At 39.1% G+C, this 16,962-nt stretch overlaps 1 protein-coding gene across 1 annotated transcript in view; it reads right to left on the reverse strand.

Annotated features, from left to right (window-relative positions):
* Positions 1 to 2,471: 2,471 nt before the first annotated feature.
* AR401 (S-adenosyl-L-methionine-dependent methyltransferases superfamily protein) overlaps positions 2,472 to 16,962 on the reverse strand; it is a 53,613-nt gene continuing 39,122 nt past the window's right edge. Inside the window, exons 5-8 of the mRNA XM_087681319.1 lie at positions 4,946 to 5,042; positions 4,706 to 4,809; positions 3,007 to 3,058; positions 2,472 to 2,908 (exon numbers count right to left, since the gene is read on the reverse strand). Coding sequence (XP_087537445.1) covers positions 2,654 to 2,908; positions 3,007 to 3,058; positions 4,706 to 4,809; positions 4,946 to 5,042 — 508 coding nt within the window. The 3' untranslated portion in view covers positions 2,472 to 2,653. The remainder of the gene's footprint in view (positions 2,909 to 3,006; positions 3,059 to 4,705; positions 4,810 to 4,945; positions 5,043 to 16,962) is intronic.

The raw sequence follows: 16,962 nt of genomic DNA on the forward strand, positions 1-16,962 counted from the left end.
TTGTCTAATTCAATATGAAAAAGGTGATCACCAAGCATCCATTCTCCTTCAACATATAGAGTGGTTCTTTTTTTTTTCAACATACTACTATGGTAGATGGCTAATGGTTAAAATTATGCTTCTAAAATAATGTGCTATTCTATCAATTTTGGATCAAGTCTACCCAATTTGTGAGACTCATCACAACACACACAAGATTAAATGTGTTTGGGCATTATTTAAGACATCTATATGATCTATGGAGATCACATATTGCTCTAGAATTCAAAAACATATATAATACATAATATGTAGCTATTTATGAGCAATCACATCTAGCACATTACTGTAGATCAACCTAAGAGCAAGTCCCAAACATTCTGCACTAAGATAGATCTTTTACAATTCAAAGTGGACAAAAAACATCCAAAATATAAAAACTTTTCATAAGGATCACCACTATTCCATTCTTAGTAGGCTCTCAAACTATTTTGCATCTTTTTGACAAGAAAAAAGAATAAGTAATCCCAACATATATAGACTAGAACTTTTAACTTTTGAGCACTTGCCTATGATGATCAAAATACATGTTATATGTGTTTTTAACACAATTTTGATTCAATAGCAAATTCTTCTACTAATTCATCAAGACATTGTATCAACAAAATGTTTTTATTCTTCACATATCAATGTACACACTTTGATATCTTTTAAATTTTCTTCATGTCAACCTAATCATGTGCTTTTTAAGTGTGTGAATTGTGATCGAAAACCTAGACAAACCTTACTAAACTAGATCTTTCTTTGGGTTGATCATATACTTTAAAGTCGACATATGATCAAAGCTATGAATTGAAAGCTTGCTCTAAACTTGCTCGCATATGTTGATATAGTCGTCATAAATTAACCATGCAAAACATCATAAAAGTAGCATGTTGCTACCTTGCCTTGTTTCAATTGGATATAATAACAAGTTATAGTCGCTTGGCATTGGAGTACAAACCAATAAGTTAAAATATTGACAAATAAGGTAGATCAAATCAATATCTACTAAAGTTCTTGCATTGAATTACAACCAACAAGTTAACATAGAACTAATTGATATTTGTTCATGCTAAGATCATTGCAGTCAACCAAAATTTTTAGAATAGCTATATTGTGGGGAACCTAGACAAATATATAGTAACCTAGTCTCGTATTAAACAATAAGAGAGCCCTTTGATTACAAATTCTAGGACAACTCCATTGTTGGACAACCTAGGCAAACACCTAAGCGACCTAGTGTCTTATTTAGCAACAGGAGAGCCTTTTTGGATGACCTGCTGGTATTTCATTGCTATCTTTGACCAATCTATTGGCATTAGTATGCTCTTCGCATCGCCTCTGGCCTCCTTGCAATTTTGGCCCATAAAAGTTGGTAGAACTCCTCAATATTGGTATAGTAGGCACCTAACGATCTGTCCAAAGAGACAACAAGACTTGAAATATGTGAGCTATCACTTCTGCACTCATCCTCAAATATTGTCACGTTTCTCATTGCACTAACTATTTTCTACTACAATTACATTACAGCCTCAAATTTCCCTCTAAAGAAAAGCTATCATTATTGATGTAAGTCACCCCTTTTGTGAGAAGTAAACATTGACATGGAGCTACTATTATACTTCTTTGCAATGGGGTGGGTGGGTGCACGGTATGTGTGCGTCAAAGTAGGGCCAAACAATGGCCCTCATATCATGCTATTAAATAGCATACTTTAGAATGAAAACCAATCAAACAACTAAACCATGGTCAAGATACTAAAGGCGTTTGAAACATTCAAAACCCTACTTGACCACTATGCACATGACTTCATGTGGCACACACCATCCAATATGAACATCCTAGTTGACCAATAGCAATGGGTTCCAAGGATTAGACTCGAGATGTTGCCTCTTTAAACAACTCAGGTATAATCATAGACAATAAAACTAATTGAGCCCTATTAGTGCTCCACAATGTTGTAGATCCTAACAACTAAAAAGTTCTTTTATGATGAGCCAAACCTTCAATAGCAATAGCTTCCAAGTATATTGTTTTGAAACTGATTCAAGTTCGCTCATGTCAGGTATGAAAATATTTCATACTCACCCCATTACTCTCGTGGTTTAATTCACCAGAGGCATTTCAGTTGTGATTTGACCCTTTTTTGACTTCTCAAGAAACATCCAAAAATGTGAAGCCTCCCAGGACCTCATTAGACTCAGATCCGTAAAGAATCCTTGGCCAAACCATGGAGATGTGTCTTTTGGCAAACGGAAACAAAACCAGCGACTGATACCACAAATTCGGCACAGCATTCATCATCCATACTGCCCAGAAACGCTTCAGATGGTACATGATTGTGAGTTTCAATGTCCAATCATACTGTCCCGAAATGCTTCAGATAGTATGTGACTGTGAGTTTCAATGTACAATCAACTTGACATCATTGCAAAGATGTACTTGCAAGATGATATAGAAAGTAAACTGGTTTGATCACATTACTTTGCAGAGCAGTCTAAACCCCTTTGATATCAAAACCAAGAAAACATCACTTCTATCATATGAAACAAGGGGATACAGTTGAATTAGCAGTTCTAAGCTGTTACAAGTTCACACTTGCTTCTGAAACGCATCACAAGCTAGTAATCTGTTATGCTGATGTTCTAAGAAATGCCACAGTAGAGACCTTACTCCCCTCCACACCTCCATATCGAAATGTTGGATAGGTTCTTATATGATCAATATAGTGAAAAACAGGCTGCACATCCGAAGATGACGATGATGTTGACGATGTCGAGACTGCATCCTCACCTCTTACGTAAAATGTACCTATTGTTGGACTTTGCATGTAAGAGCATGCCTCATCAATTAGTTCATCCTTGGTGCTGTTGCAAGATGTGATAACCTATCAAACACCATGAGATTGTCATTGAGCCTCCCCGCACAGGAGTTTTAAGCAGCAGTTAAGTGAATTAGAAATTGACAAGTGAGGAATTAAATTACCAAAATACCACCCGGAGCAACCAATTTTGACACAGCTTTCCAATACAAGACCCTGCAATACATAGGAATTATATATTAACCCTTTCAAATAATACATCCACAAAACCCTACATGTTATGTCATTCCACAAATACATGCTTATCAGTATCCATCATAAGATGAACAATTTTATTTCACAAGATCAATCGTGTCTCAAGAACACACATGCAATTCACCCTGCCTTCTCTGTTCTTAGAACATCACCAACAAGAACACAATGCAGTTATGCTCAACTGAGCCATTCCCTTGATTGCTCATGAGCCAAAGTATACTAGCCAAAATTTCCTGGAGCAAGATTTATACTGGGCAAACAAGTCATGTTCACTGAATAATCTTAAGATAGTGAGGCCTAAAGGCTTGATTGCCAATCATTAGTGAAATTATATGTAAAGCCGCCTGTAGTGCTTGTAGCTTAAACCTGGTAATGTGCAAGCATGTCATGTTCACTGAACAAACTGAAGATAGTGAGGCCTAAAGGCTTGATTGCCAATCATGAGTGAGTTTATATGTAAAGCTGCCTGTACTGCTTGCACAGGAGAATCTCAACAAACAAATAATATGATGGGCTAAAACCTTGGTGCTATATCTAAAAACTGGTAATAAATGCAGCTCTAAAAGCAACCACCTATAATTGAAGCCCATGCAACAAGTATCTGAGCATTCGTACAGCATACCGCAACAAAGATAATAGATGCCGCCTTGAGGCATCTCTCTCACATACACTACTTGTCTGCATGCCAGTTGTAACTGGATAAATCCTCTGATGCTCTAAAACCATGCATAGCTGCAATCAGCTCTCCCATTGGTGATTTGAAGCCACTATGAAAGCCTTCTGTCCTCACTCTCCAGACTTTACATCTACCACTTTAGTACAACCAGGATTATGACATCTAATTGCTGCCATATCTCAATGCCAAAACACTACATAGTAGTCCCAGGCCTGTCAACTTAGACATTGTTACAATTACTACTTAATTTCATTGGATTAATGAGATGTTAATATATATAACCCATTAGATGGATATTGAGATTGGATCAGTGCGACACTGCCAAAACTGCCGGTAAATTAAAAATGCACCTGTATCCTGGTATGATCCTCAGATCTTCTACCGATGTTCAAGTCTAGCAAGAAAGGCCATGAAAGGAGCAGTTGAGACTTTCTGAATAACAATGATTAGCTCTTCGACTGCTGGTGGCTACATAAACTTGTCTGACTTTGGCCTTCATCTTGATCAACCATTTCACTCTAATATAACTTACTGTGAATCATCATCAAAAATATCATTTTCACAACCAAGTGTGGTTCAGCTATGCAGCCTACGAGTCAAGATAGGCAAGTGCTTTTCTGACCAGACTTCAACACAATTCCATAGAACTATGATATAACCTGAACAACTACTATAATAGAAAGTTTAGATAAAAAGGGAAATGAGTAGACAATCAATGCATAATCCATTGACTGTGGTATGCCTGAATCCCTTAAACTGGTGAGCTAGAAAACCAAATCATACAATTATATTGTGAGATTGTTGCAAAAAAGGGGTTGAAAACAGAACCCATTCCATTGATCATCTCTTGGTCTTCCCTCATTTTTTATCCCCTCTCTTTTCAAAATGGACAAAATGCATACCACAAATACAACTGCACCAGTAAATATTACCTTCTCTGGGGACCTTCCGGATGAAGGCCAATTGCATCAAGTGTGCCTTTGTCAGTGACAAGCTTGAATTGTGATGAGAGCTTTGTTTCTAAAATATCATCCACCTAAACAGTAAAGAAAATCTGATGCATCACTGCAAATATCACTTAGAAGGATGGAGATCATCACAAGAAAAGCAGTACACTCAACTTAACAATGACATCAACATTCATAACAACAAACATGAAAAGGAAAAAGTACCATAAACTTGACGTTCATATGACCATTGCGATTAGCAATGGCTGTTGCCAACTCTATTGCACCATCACTATAGTCGATACCAGTCAGATCTACAAAACTACAGCACATGCACATCCAGGCTAGTTATGCATTTTTAATGTCTGACTGCTACTACACCACTCATAACTTGTGTAAAAACATTAGCATACACAAGATGTTGGATCGCATGTACTGCTTAGCTACCTTTTCACAATAACACCAACATTTTATTTTTCTTGTAAATAAGTTTTCCTGTTCTCTTACCACAAGCCTTCAAGGGACTTCAAAAAAAGAATAAAACAATCAGACCAGACATGCAATATTGCACATGATGATTTGTAAACAATAAAGAAGTAAGGGAACTTGAATATATCACAGCAGATAGCTTTCCAGTATTCCTGAGTCCAGTTCATTGAAAGTGGCTGCCCATGTTCTGTGAGGAGGAACTGTTTATTTGCAATGTGTCTAATAGCCATCTAGGGACCATCTTTGCTTGCTTACTAGCAGTCAATTCTTGAGTCTTTGCATACTGAGGTTCATGCTGATCAGAGAGAAAAAATCAGGCTACAAATTACCTGCTCCTGGTTGCTAGTTTTGCTGCATTCCAGTATGAGATTGAGCAAAGTAGGCTGGAAAACCTCAGGTGCTGTTCTAAACAAGGGCAACAATGCATAGAAATTAATTTCAAGGCCAAGAGAGCTCTTTCTTTCGTGCTTGTGATCTTAAGGCTTTATTTTCAGCAAACACAGCAGCCCAACTAACAAGCACACAGCCAGTTGTGGCCCAATACAGATGACACCCTTCGCTCTCTCGACTGTAAGCTTAGAAAGCTTCTCTGAAGATGCCATTGCTGAGAGAGTGTCACAGGATGGTAGTAGCGAAAAAGGAAAAAAGACAATAGTAATAGGTTGTATTGATAGACAAAATCTTGAGTGTGACCTAAAAGATGTCCAGACAGCCTAAAAGTATGAACCCATAACACAACTAACGACACCTAATGAAATGACTAAAAAAACAGTAAGGTACTCAAAATGTCAAAGCTCTATAATGTCCCCCATTCACTCAAGGACGAGGCTCAAAACCAACAAATGACATAAAGAATGTACTACTAACACCCGCTCAGATCCAGGATGGCACACTGAACATTTCCAGATCTTAAGCAGAAGCTAGAAATCTCCAATAAAGGTCCTTCATGCCCCACGAAGAAGTACCACAGCCCGCCTTTATGGTAGTCTGTGTCTCCATCTCAAGGACATTCAAGACACATCTTTATTCCAAGTAGTCGAGAAGAAATCCTGAGTATCTTGACTTCCCAACATGGGACCTCCAGATGATAACCAGCACCAATCGGCAATACACAGTTAAGGGATCCCTCCAAAGTGGAAAACAAGGAGGGTGATCTAAAATGGATCTTGCTGAAGACCATGCTGTACAAATACTCCACCAACGAGTAACTTCTCATCAAACTTGTAACAATGGATCATGGGAAGCCAAGTTCTTGGAGATACCAGCATTCCAAACAAGGTAGTCAATCACCTCCTACAAGGGAATCAACCTCTCTAACGGACTGCCTTGAAGGGAAAAAATGTACCTAGAGAGATATTTGACGCCCACAGAAGTGGCAAGCCAGCAGAAGGAGAAAATGCCCCTAAGTGCTTGAGGCATAGAAAGAGGGAATTGGGTGGTATACAAGAATGGAAAGGTGATCAACACCAGGTGCTGGTCCACGAGATCATACTCCACCTATGGGACATGAAGATGACGCTAATGGAATCACAATGGATCTATATGGTTAGATACAAGCATAGTTGCACTCGTACATAGTATGAACTGGTTCATACTATACGGTTCGTACCGTACCGTACCGTACAAATTCGCACCAAAAAACAAGCATTTTTTTTCTTTTTTTCTTTTTTTCATTTTTTTTTGTGGTTGTTGTTGTTGGTGGTGGTTTGGGTTGTTGACTGTTGTTGTTGTGATGATGGTGGTGGTGATTTTGTAGCCTTGATCGATCAACCAAGAAAGGGATGGAAGCTTGATTAGACTCCTCATGCATGTTTTGTTATGATTTATCCTAGAGCCAAAGGACATACATAAGGTATTCAAGCAGTTCCAAACATTTCTAATTGATGTCCCATCATTTTTCACAATATGTTAGTGTCATCAATAAATAAATTGAGCATCATTTGAGAATCATCAAGTAGCTTAATCCTATTGATTTTATCTTTGTTCACAACTCATTTTGCACCACCCGACCCAAAGCATTAGTACACATTGCTAATAAAACTAGGCCAGAGGATATCTTGGCCTAATGTACCTTCTAACAATACACGAATTAGTGAATGTACCATCAGTAGCTACTTTAGCCTTAGCAATGCCAAATAAAACCATAACAAAATTCATCAATCTTTTACCAAAACCTTTGGTGGTTTGTTTGGTAAGTATTCGTCTCACAGGTCATTTTGGCCTCTTGTAGACATTAATAAAGCATCTCATGTCATTTCATCTCTCTCTCTCTCTCTCTCAAGCATACGTGCCTCTTATTTGTATGATCATTCATGTATGATGTATCCACTCCTATGTATGTACTTATAAGTTGTAGCGCATGTTGTGCATGCAGCATATGCCATAGAGGTTCCCTCTTCTTGGCATTCTTTTTCCCTATGATAGATATTCCTTTTTGTTGTAACCTTTCTTATTCCAAAATACAGATACGCTAGGGTGCATTTTGCAACTTGCCAAATAGAGACATGATGCGAAGGAGGAGAAGAAGGACCTCACAAGTATGCCTCCCAATAGCTTCCCTCACAGCAACATCTTTTCTGCAACACGGCCTTCAAGGTCTTCTTTAGCTACGACTTTCGTTCCGTCTTCTGAAGAGCCAGCACTTCATCATCTACATCATGGCCACGTCGTCTCCTGTCACATCAATAGTCATCGAAGAACTCTCTTTGTCTCCTCCGTGTCGTTCCCTCCAACTCTCGATCTTCAACTTCACTGCAGTTCAATCCTTGATCGTTGTTCATGTCTTCCATCTCCTCGTCCGTCTTGTCTTAAAGCTTCCTCCTTCATCATTCGTTGTTGCAATTTTAGACCGGAAGGTTTAAACCGGAAAATTGTTACATGTATGCCATGTGGGACAAATTCCCAAAAGAGAGAGAGAGAGCATTAAAAAAACAACGTAATAGACATAAGAGGCAGATGGGAGAATGAAGTTTGGAGGAGCTGAGGGCAAATTGCTGCAAGAAAACCAGCCATGGAGAGTACTTCTACGTCTCTGACTCAAGCACAGAGGTAGAGCTTGCTCCCTCTGATCACCTCTCTCTCTATTCTCAAAAGAAATGCTTTGCATGATGAATTGATTCCATCGAAGGTCCAATTCTGTGTTTTCTCTGCTCATACTGAATAAGAACAGTGAACTCTACACATGTTGAATGAGAACAGTGAACTTTGCACATGCTGAATCGTAAGAACAGTGAACTCTGCTCATGTTGAATAAGAACAGTGAACTCTACTCATCCTGAATGAGGACAGTGAGCTCTACTCAGACTGAATGAGGACAATGAACTCTGCACATGCTGCATCGTAAGAACAGTGAACTCTCCTCATGCTGAAGAAAAACAATGAACTTTGCACATGCTAAACAGTAAGAACAGTGTGCTGGACAGTAAGAACAGTGAATTCTGCACATGTTGGACAGTAAGGGATGTTGATCTGGACATGTTGTACTATTCCTATGCAGCTGGGATTTACTTAGAAGAGATAAAAACCAACTGTTCACAAGTTATGTATTTTGGAACATTACCATTTTTGTAATTTTCTATCTTTTAATTGATAAAGAAATCCCGAGAGGGGTGCAGGTCTTCAGGGCCAATCTAGTGTTGAGCAAGGGAGAGAGGTCTTTGTTTATGTGTGTGTATGTAAAGTTCAAGTGTTAATTGAAGGAACTACCGCTTTATGTGAGTCATAGATCGGTTTCATAGTTCCATCCCCGGGATTTGAATTCTTTTCTGTAAGAATTTAAGCTTGGACAGTTGTGGATGAAAAGGCCATACACACAGGATTTACAGAGACTACAGGACTAGAGAGATTGCAGACATAGATAAAGGCAGAGGAAAACTCTCCCATGAAGAAGAGAGTTCTTCTTCTGCTCATAGACACCAAAGAGAGAGTATTGGTGCACAAGTATCAACACCTTCTAGAACCGAGATTGAACCACATGATGAGGAGCAAGAACAAGAGGACTTGTTTATGGCACAACTCCTCAGTATGGTTGGCTCTTTCCAACAGCTGGTAAAGAATCCTCGAATGCAAAAATTTTTGAAGTCACATAATGAGGATTCTCAGGCTGAGTCATCACATCATACCATGGAGCGCTCAAAAAGGCAAACCTCTAATGTGCGTAAGCATGTGGAAAAGACACCAAACATGGAGACACGTCCAGTGCAACAAGAAGCACAAGCACAGGATCAGGGAGTGAATAGTCAAGGCAGTTATGCACAAGTGGCACAGCAAACTATTCCTCCTCAGTTTGCTACTTATCCTGGTTACTGTTGGGATGTAAAGGTCCTTTATTCACCTCCGTGTATTTTACACGTGTATTATGTTGTACATGTGAATGCACCCTTACGGCCCTAAGTATAAATACATTTTATTCTTTGTGTACCAACACATTGTTGGTACACCCAAATCGATTCGTCACTCTTACTCTCACTCTCACTCACCAGCTCACTTCCTCTGCTGCAAATCTTCACGCTTCCGCTACCCACGCGCTCCAACAGTTACTTTGGTAGTGGGTCAGTTTTTCAAGCAGTGGCTGGATTACCCACGGGTTATCAGAGATACTTGCCTAGAGGGCCACCAAGAATGATGACTATTGAGGCAATGAACCCACTTTATGCTAATATTGGTCTACAGCCCGGTTATCAAACTCTGCAAAGTCCTTATTTGATGCCTGGAGTACAAAATGCAGCCGCTGGTTTTTCTCAGCCTAGTGGGCATATGGCAGCTAAGACAGGTGAAATGAATGCTGATAATGCACCTAAGGGACTCCCCTTTTTACAGCCACCTGTCTATGACAATCTAACACCAAAAAGTGCAAAGCCTAAAGACTATAAAGAGGGTGGTCAAGCAATAAAGTTTGAAACCTTCAATGGTATGCAAGATAAGCTGAAAGCTTTGACATTTATACAGCAGTTTGATACAGCTTACACAGGAGGGAATCTAAGGTGCGGAAGGCTACAACTTTTTTGAAAGATAATGCTGTGCAGTGGTGGAACATATTGTTGATGCAAGGATATGCACTTGCCACTTGGGCTCATTTCAAATAGTTGTTTGCAGTCTCATGGTTAACTAACACGTTTGAAGTAGATGTCATGATTGCATGGCATAAATTGGATGTGGAAAATTGTATGGATTTAGAAGAGTACAATAAGAAATTTTGGGAAGCACTTTTGCCCGTGAGTTCTAACAGGACAATGCCCCCGTCAGAACAAATTGAAAAGTACTGTTGCGGTTTGCTCGAAGCCATCAAGGATTATTGTACCAAGACTAGGGTTACAAATATGGTACAATTAATTGAAAATGATGGTGTGGCAAATGCATTGTTGAAAGGAAAAGCTGACAGCTTTAAAGGCACTGAAAAGAAGGATTCTCAGTTTAAGCAAGATCCTGGCAAGAAGAATAAGCAATTTCCAAAAAGAACCAGTTTTTCAAAGAAGTCTTTTTGAAAGAAAAGATTTCAGCAACAACCTCAGACTTCTTTTAAACAGGGTAAAGGACAAAAGAGGGCACTTTTTGGTAAAACATTTGAAGAAAGAAAGGCTTTAATGATGGCTGAAAAATGCTTTATTTGTGAACAGAAAGGCCATATTGCTTCTAAGTGCCCACAGCAATTTTCTAAAGATGCGGAGGATAAAGATGCGCCAAGTAAAAAGAAACCCAGCATGGGCTTAGTGCCTGATATGGTGGGAGATCAATCAGTTGATGATGTTACAGAATTGTGTAGAGCTAGGAGAAATATCAAAGATTCCACAGTGCTTATTTTCTTTGATCCTGGAGCTCGTGCAAGCTTTATCTCACCAGCATTGGCAGCTAAATTGGGTATACGTCCCGAGGAAATGGGACCAGTTGAACAGGTTGATTTGGCATGCCCAAGACATACTGAACCTGTCACCCCTATTCTTGGCAAACTTTGTATGCATATTTAGAGCTATATGGACATAGAGGAGTTCCATATTATGCCTCTAGAGGAATGTGATGTTCTGTTGGGTATCCCATGGTGCCACAGGAAGCATGCTATCTTGGATACTTACAATAGAATGATTACTCTTGTACATAGGAGCAAGACTCATGTGTTAGATGTGAAGCTTAAAGGAGAGTCTATCCCAATTGTTTCTACTTTTGCAATTACTTCTGTAATGAAAAATCATATTTCTGCGTACTTGGTTTTTGCAAAGCAAGTTAATGAAGTTGATAGTAATGTGTCTGTACTAGATGAAAGTAGAAGGGCTTTCTTGGATAAATTCAATGACTATTTCTCATATTCGTTACCAGGAGAGGCATGAAGATCATATCATAGATCTTATTCCAGGGACTAGTCCGCCCAATAGGCCACCGTACAGGGTCAATGCAGCGCAACAAAAAGAGATTATGGCACAGGTTAATGAGCTTTTAGAGAAATGACTAATTCAGCCCAGTAGTTCTCCGTTTTGTTCACCTGTGTAGCTAGTTCAGAAAAAGGACGGCTCTTGGCGAATGTGTATTGACTACACAGCCTTGAATAAGAACACGATCAAGAATAGGTTTCTGATTCCGAGGATAGATAACATTCTTGATCAATTACAGAAAGCAGGAATGTTTAGCAGGATAGATTTAAAAAGTGGATACCATCATATCAGAATCAGGCCAGAGGATATCCATAAGGCTGCTTTTAGAACGGCATTTGGTCTCTATGAATTTTTAGTCATGCCATTTGGATTGACCAATTCTCTTGCTACGTTTAACAAGATGATGGATAGAATTTTCTCCCCTTATCGAAGTTTTGTTAGCACATTCTTTGATGATATGATTATCTTTTCAAAGAATTAAGAGGAGCATAGAAAACACCTAGTTGCATTCTTTAATGACTTAAGCGTAACAGATTGCTCATTAATGGTAAGAAGAGTGAATTCTTTTTGGAAAAGATTCACTTCCTTGGGCACATAGTTTCTAAGGATTGTGTAAAGATGGATCCTGCAAAGATAAAAGCAATTGTTTCTTGGCCAAACTTGAAAACTGTTCATAATGTCCGCAGTTTTCTTGGCCTATGCTCTTACTACATAAGATTTGTAAGACACTTTGCGTAGATTGCTTCTCCTTTACATACACTTGAAAAAAAGGATGTCAAATGGCAATGGACTGACAAAGAGAAATCAGCATTTAGATGTTTGAAGGGGAAAATGACTACAGATCCAGTACTTATTTTGCTAGATCTGTCTAAGCCATTTGTAGTGCAATGTGATGCATGTGGAAACAGCATTGGTGTTGTATTAATGCAGAATGGCCGAGTTGTGGCATACGAGAGTAGAGTATTTTCTGTTGTTGAAAGGACTTACCAAATTTATGAGAAAGAATTATTGGCTGTGTTCCATGCACTCTCTAGTTGAAAGCACTATTTGCTTGGTGCTGATTTTGTAGTGCAAATGAATCATCAAACACTTAGATACTTTCTCACATAGGCTAAATTGTCAGAGAAGCACATGCGTTGGGCAAATTTCCTATCTATGTTTCATTTTCAGATAGTGCATGTGGAAGGCAAGAAGAATGTAGTTGCAGATGCTTTATCTCGCAAACCACAAGTGTCAACTGTTTCAATTCCTTATCACCATGAATTGGATGATATGAAAGAACAGTATGTTAATGATGAAGATTTCTCTGAAATCTATGAACAGTTGATCAATGGCCAACATCGTGACCATTATGTGTTCAAAGAAGGCTTTATCATGATGCATGGAAGATTATGCGTCACAAAACAGCTAAGGCCAAAAGTTTCATAAGAAAGTCATGCTCCACCGTATGCACGATATCATGGTATCGATGCTACAATCAAAGCGGTAGAGACTTTCTTCTATTGGCCAGCCTTGAGATCTAATATTGATGCATATGTCAAATCTTGCCTTGTATGTCAAAAGGTCAAATTTGATAGACAAAAGGCACCATGGTTATTGCAACCACTGCCTATTCCAAAAAGGCCATGGGAAAGTATTGCCATGGATTTCATTTTTAATCTTCCAAGAACTTCTTTAGGGAATGATGGAATCTGGACTATCATTTGCACATTCAACAAACAGGAACATTTCATTCCTGTAAGGAAAAAGGTTAAGTCAGAACACATGGTAAAGATATTTATGCAAAATATCTTCAAGTACCATAGAATGCCACGGTCAATTGTCAATGATAGAGACCCAAAAATGACTAGCTTGTTTTGGAAAGCATTGTTTGAAAACTGGGCACTACGCTGAAATTTTCATCTTCTTTCCATCCACACTAATGGACAGTCTGATGAAGCAAATTCGACTGGTTTAGATTTACTGAAGTGTTATGTTTCAGATCATAAGACTTCTTGGGAACACTACTTGCCATTGGTTGAGTATGCATACAATAATACAGTGCACTCACCTACTGGCAAAGCACCTTTTGAGATTGTGGAAGGTGGAAAGAAATTGCCTCCCATTTTGCAGACAAAAGATAACATCTTTGAAGCAGATCATTGTAAAAGATTGGGAAGAAGCATATAAAAAGATCAAGTATGCCCTAGAAAAGTCACAAGCTAAACAAAAAAGAGTTGTTGGTAGTCATCGTTGGGATCTCTTGTTCAAAAAGGATGATTGGGTCTTATTGCGTTTTGAAAAGCCACATTTGAGAAAACAAAAGGACAAGGAACGTTTGTTTCCAAAGTTGAGTATGCGTTATTATGGCCCTTTTCAAGTCTCAGAGAAAATCAATGACGTGGCGTATAGGGTGCAATTGCCAAAGAATTGGAAAATTCATAATGCATTCTATGTGAGCCTATTGAGGCCTTTTATTGGTAAACTGCCAAAAGATTTGGTTTAAGAGGAACAGCCTGAAGTAGAGGAATTAGATGAGATTCTAGTTTCTGAGCAGATCCTGGCACATAAGGATAGGAAAGTGAAAGGTAGAGTTATAAGAAGATTTTTGGTAAAGTACAAGAACTATTCACCAATGGATGCCAAATGGATGGAAGCGGCTGAATTGACAGATTCACCTTAGTTATTGCAACTTTACCGAGAAGCTTTCTTACTGAAATCCACAGTGACTTAGAATGCTTTTTGAAGCAATGTACATCCTCTAATGTACAATTGAATATTGTATCTCATTGAATAATGCATAATGTATGGCTTACATTTAGCATTAACATGTGTATCATTAAATGAAATCTCAGTGCTTTGAAGTTGTATTTGTTACACTTCAGTTCAATGAATATGCATGTTCTCACACTAATAGTTCGCGCATACATCCTATCGCCCTGTATTGCATCCAGAAACATGTATATTAGAAAGGCTCCTAATAATCATAGTTGATACAAGATGCAATCCTCCATCTATGTGAGACTTAACTTGCGATGACACAAATGGTAGTCGGAAAACTCCTACCATCGCCCTGTGTCATCTGTTACCAAGTGATATATGCGATAGCACTAATAACATGGAGAATCATGTTATTGCTTGTATCATCCGTTAGCATGTGTGGCATGCAATCGAGGTCGCTTGCTTCTTTCAAGAGGGGAGTATGTCACCAGGTGGTGATACTTTTTACAGTTGCTTTTCTTATTTACTTATATAAATGTTTTATTTTTCTTTTCTTTTGTTGTGATGTCGTCGCAATGATAAAAGTTGCATATAACAACTTGAGGAATGCAGGAGTCACCATCCCTAAAATTTAGCGAGTTGCTATTTTTGGACCCCAGAATATGTTCGCGTCATTGTCTTCATTTTTACACAAGGATTAATTCTCTGGTCTGTGCTGAGGTCAAATTTTGCACCAATCATGAAGAATTTTAGACCGGAAGGTTTAAACGGGAAAATTGTTACATGTATGCCATGTGACACAAATTCCCGAGAGAGAGAGAGAGAGAGAGAGAGAGAGAGAGAGAGAGAGCATTAAAAAAAAACGTAATAGGCATAAGGGGTAGATGGCAGAATGAAATTTGGAGGAGTTGAGGGCAGATTGCTGCAAGAAAACCAGCCATGGAGAGTACTTCTACGTCTCTAACTCAAGCACAAAGGTGGAGCTTACTCCCTTTGATCACCTCTCTCTCTATTCTCAGAAGAAATGCTTTGCATGATGGATTGATTCCATCGAAGGTACAATTTTGTGTTTTCTCTGCTCATACTAAATAAGAACAATGAACTCTGTCCATGCTGAATAAGAACAGTGAACTCTGCACATGCTGAATGAGAACAGTGAACTCTGCACAGGCTGAATCGTAAGAACAGTGAACTCTGCTCATGTTGAATAAGAGCAGTGAACTTTGCTCATGCTGAATGAGGACAGTGAACTCTGCACATGTTGAATAAGAACAGTGAACTCTACTCATGCTGAATGAGAACAGTGAACTCTGCACATGCTGAATCGTAAGAACAGTGAACTCCGCTCATGCTGAAGAACAGTGAACTTTGCTCGTGCTAAAGAAGAACAGTGAACTCTGCACATACTGAACAGTAAGAACAGTGTGCTAGACAGTAAGAACAATGAATTCTGCACATGTTGGACAATAAGGCATGTTGATTTGGACATGCTGTATTGTTCCTATGCAGCTGGGATTTACTCAGAAGAGATGAAAACCAACCGTTCACAGGTTATGTATTTTGGAACATTACCATCTTTGTAATTTTCTATCTTTTAATTGATAAAGAAATACCGAGAGGGGCGCCGGTCTTCGGGGCCAATCTGGTGTTGAGCGAGGGAGAGAAGTCTATGTTTATGTATGTGTATGTAAAGTCCAGGTGTTAATTGAAGGAACTACCGCTTTATGTGAGTCATAGAACGGTTTCATGTGCCTTCCATCTGAAGTGCCTAAAGCACATAAAATCACAAACAAAGACAATGTTAGAGCTCCTAATATTCTCGTCTAACTCAAACTGAGGCTCATAACCAAGAGATGACCATACAAGACATACATCTACTAAAAACCCCCTCTAAAATCTTTGATGAGACTAAAGGCCAAAGGAGATGCAGACCCAAGGGTGGCAAGAAGAGTGACAATGCCAATGAAGTCCGTCGACGAAGAATGTTAACCAAGGAGCAAGACCCCCTATCCAGATAAAAATCTGCCCAAACGAAAGGCCATGAGAGGCCAATGGAAATGGAAAGGCCTCAAACGGATCACTCTGGAAAACTCTAGTGCGAGATGGATTAGCCAAGTCTCTAATCCAATTGTGAGACAATAGCAAGAAACTATCAAAGGCACCATAAGTTACATAGAAACAAGGACCAAGGACCAAGCAACAAGAGATGGTGGCTTGATGATGAAGAAAAGAAATCACCACATAAAAGAAAAGCCCAAAGTAGACTGGAATTCTTAAAGAAGTTCCTCAAGAACCTGGGAATGCCCCTCTACAAAACAAAGGGCCAAGGAATCCGCAATCGCATCATGGATATTGTCCCTCTCTAAAAGGAATAGGAGCTATGAAGGAACCAATAAAAGAGATGGTAGGGGATGGGATGAAACCTCTAAGATAGATGGTGCACAACTAGGAAAGGGTGCAACTATAGAAATCTACCTCAAAGGCCCTTGCACAATGGAAGGGGATGGAGCATAGACGTTTCCTTAACAAAGACGGCCTGCTCAATGAAGACAACATGGTCTTGAGTCTAGAAAGGCCATAAACTAAGAGAAGATGGAAGCCCAAGTCTAAAACATGTAGGGCCTCTAAAACGAAGATCGATGGATGATCAGACAATAGAGGCAAGATGCTAACACCACTAGTAGGCATCGA

The sequence above is a fragment of the Lygodium microphyllum genome, chromosome 7 (assembly GCF_053477565.2).
Source record: "Lygodium microphyllum isolate KBCC chromosome 7, Lygodium_microphyllum_v1.1.10, whole genome shotgun sequence".
In the NCBI taxonomy this organism is placed as follows: Eukaryota; Viridiplantae; Streptophyta; class Polypodiopsida; order Schizaeales; family Lygodiaceae; genus Lygodium; species Lygodium microphyllum.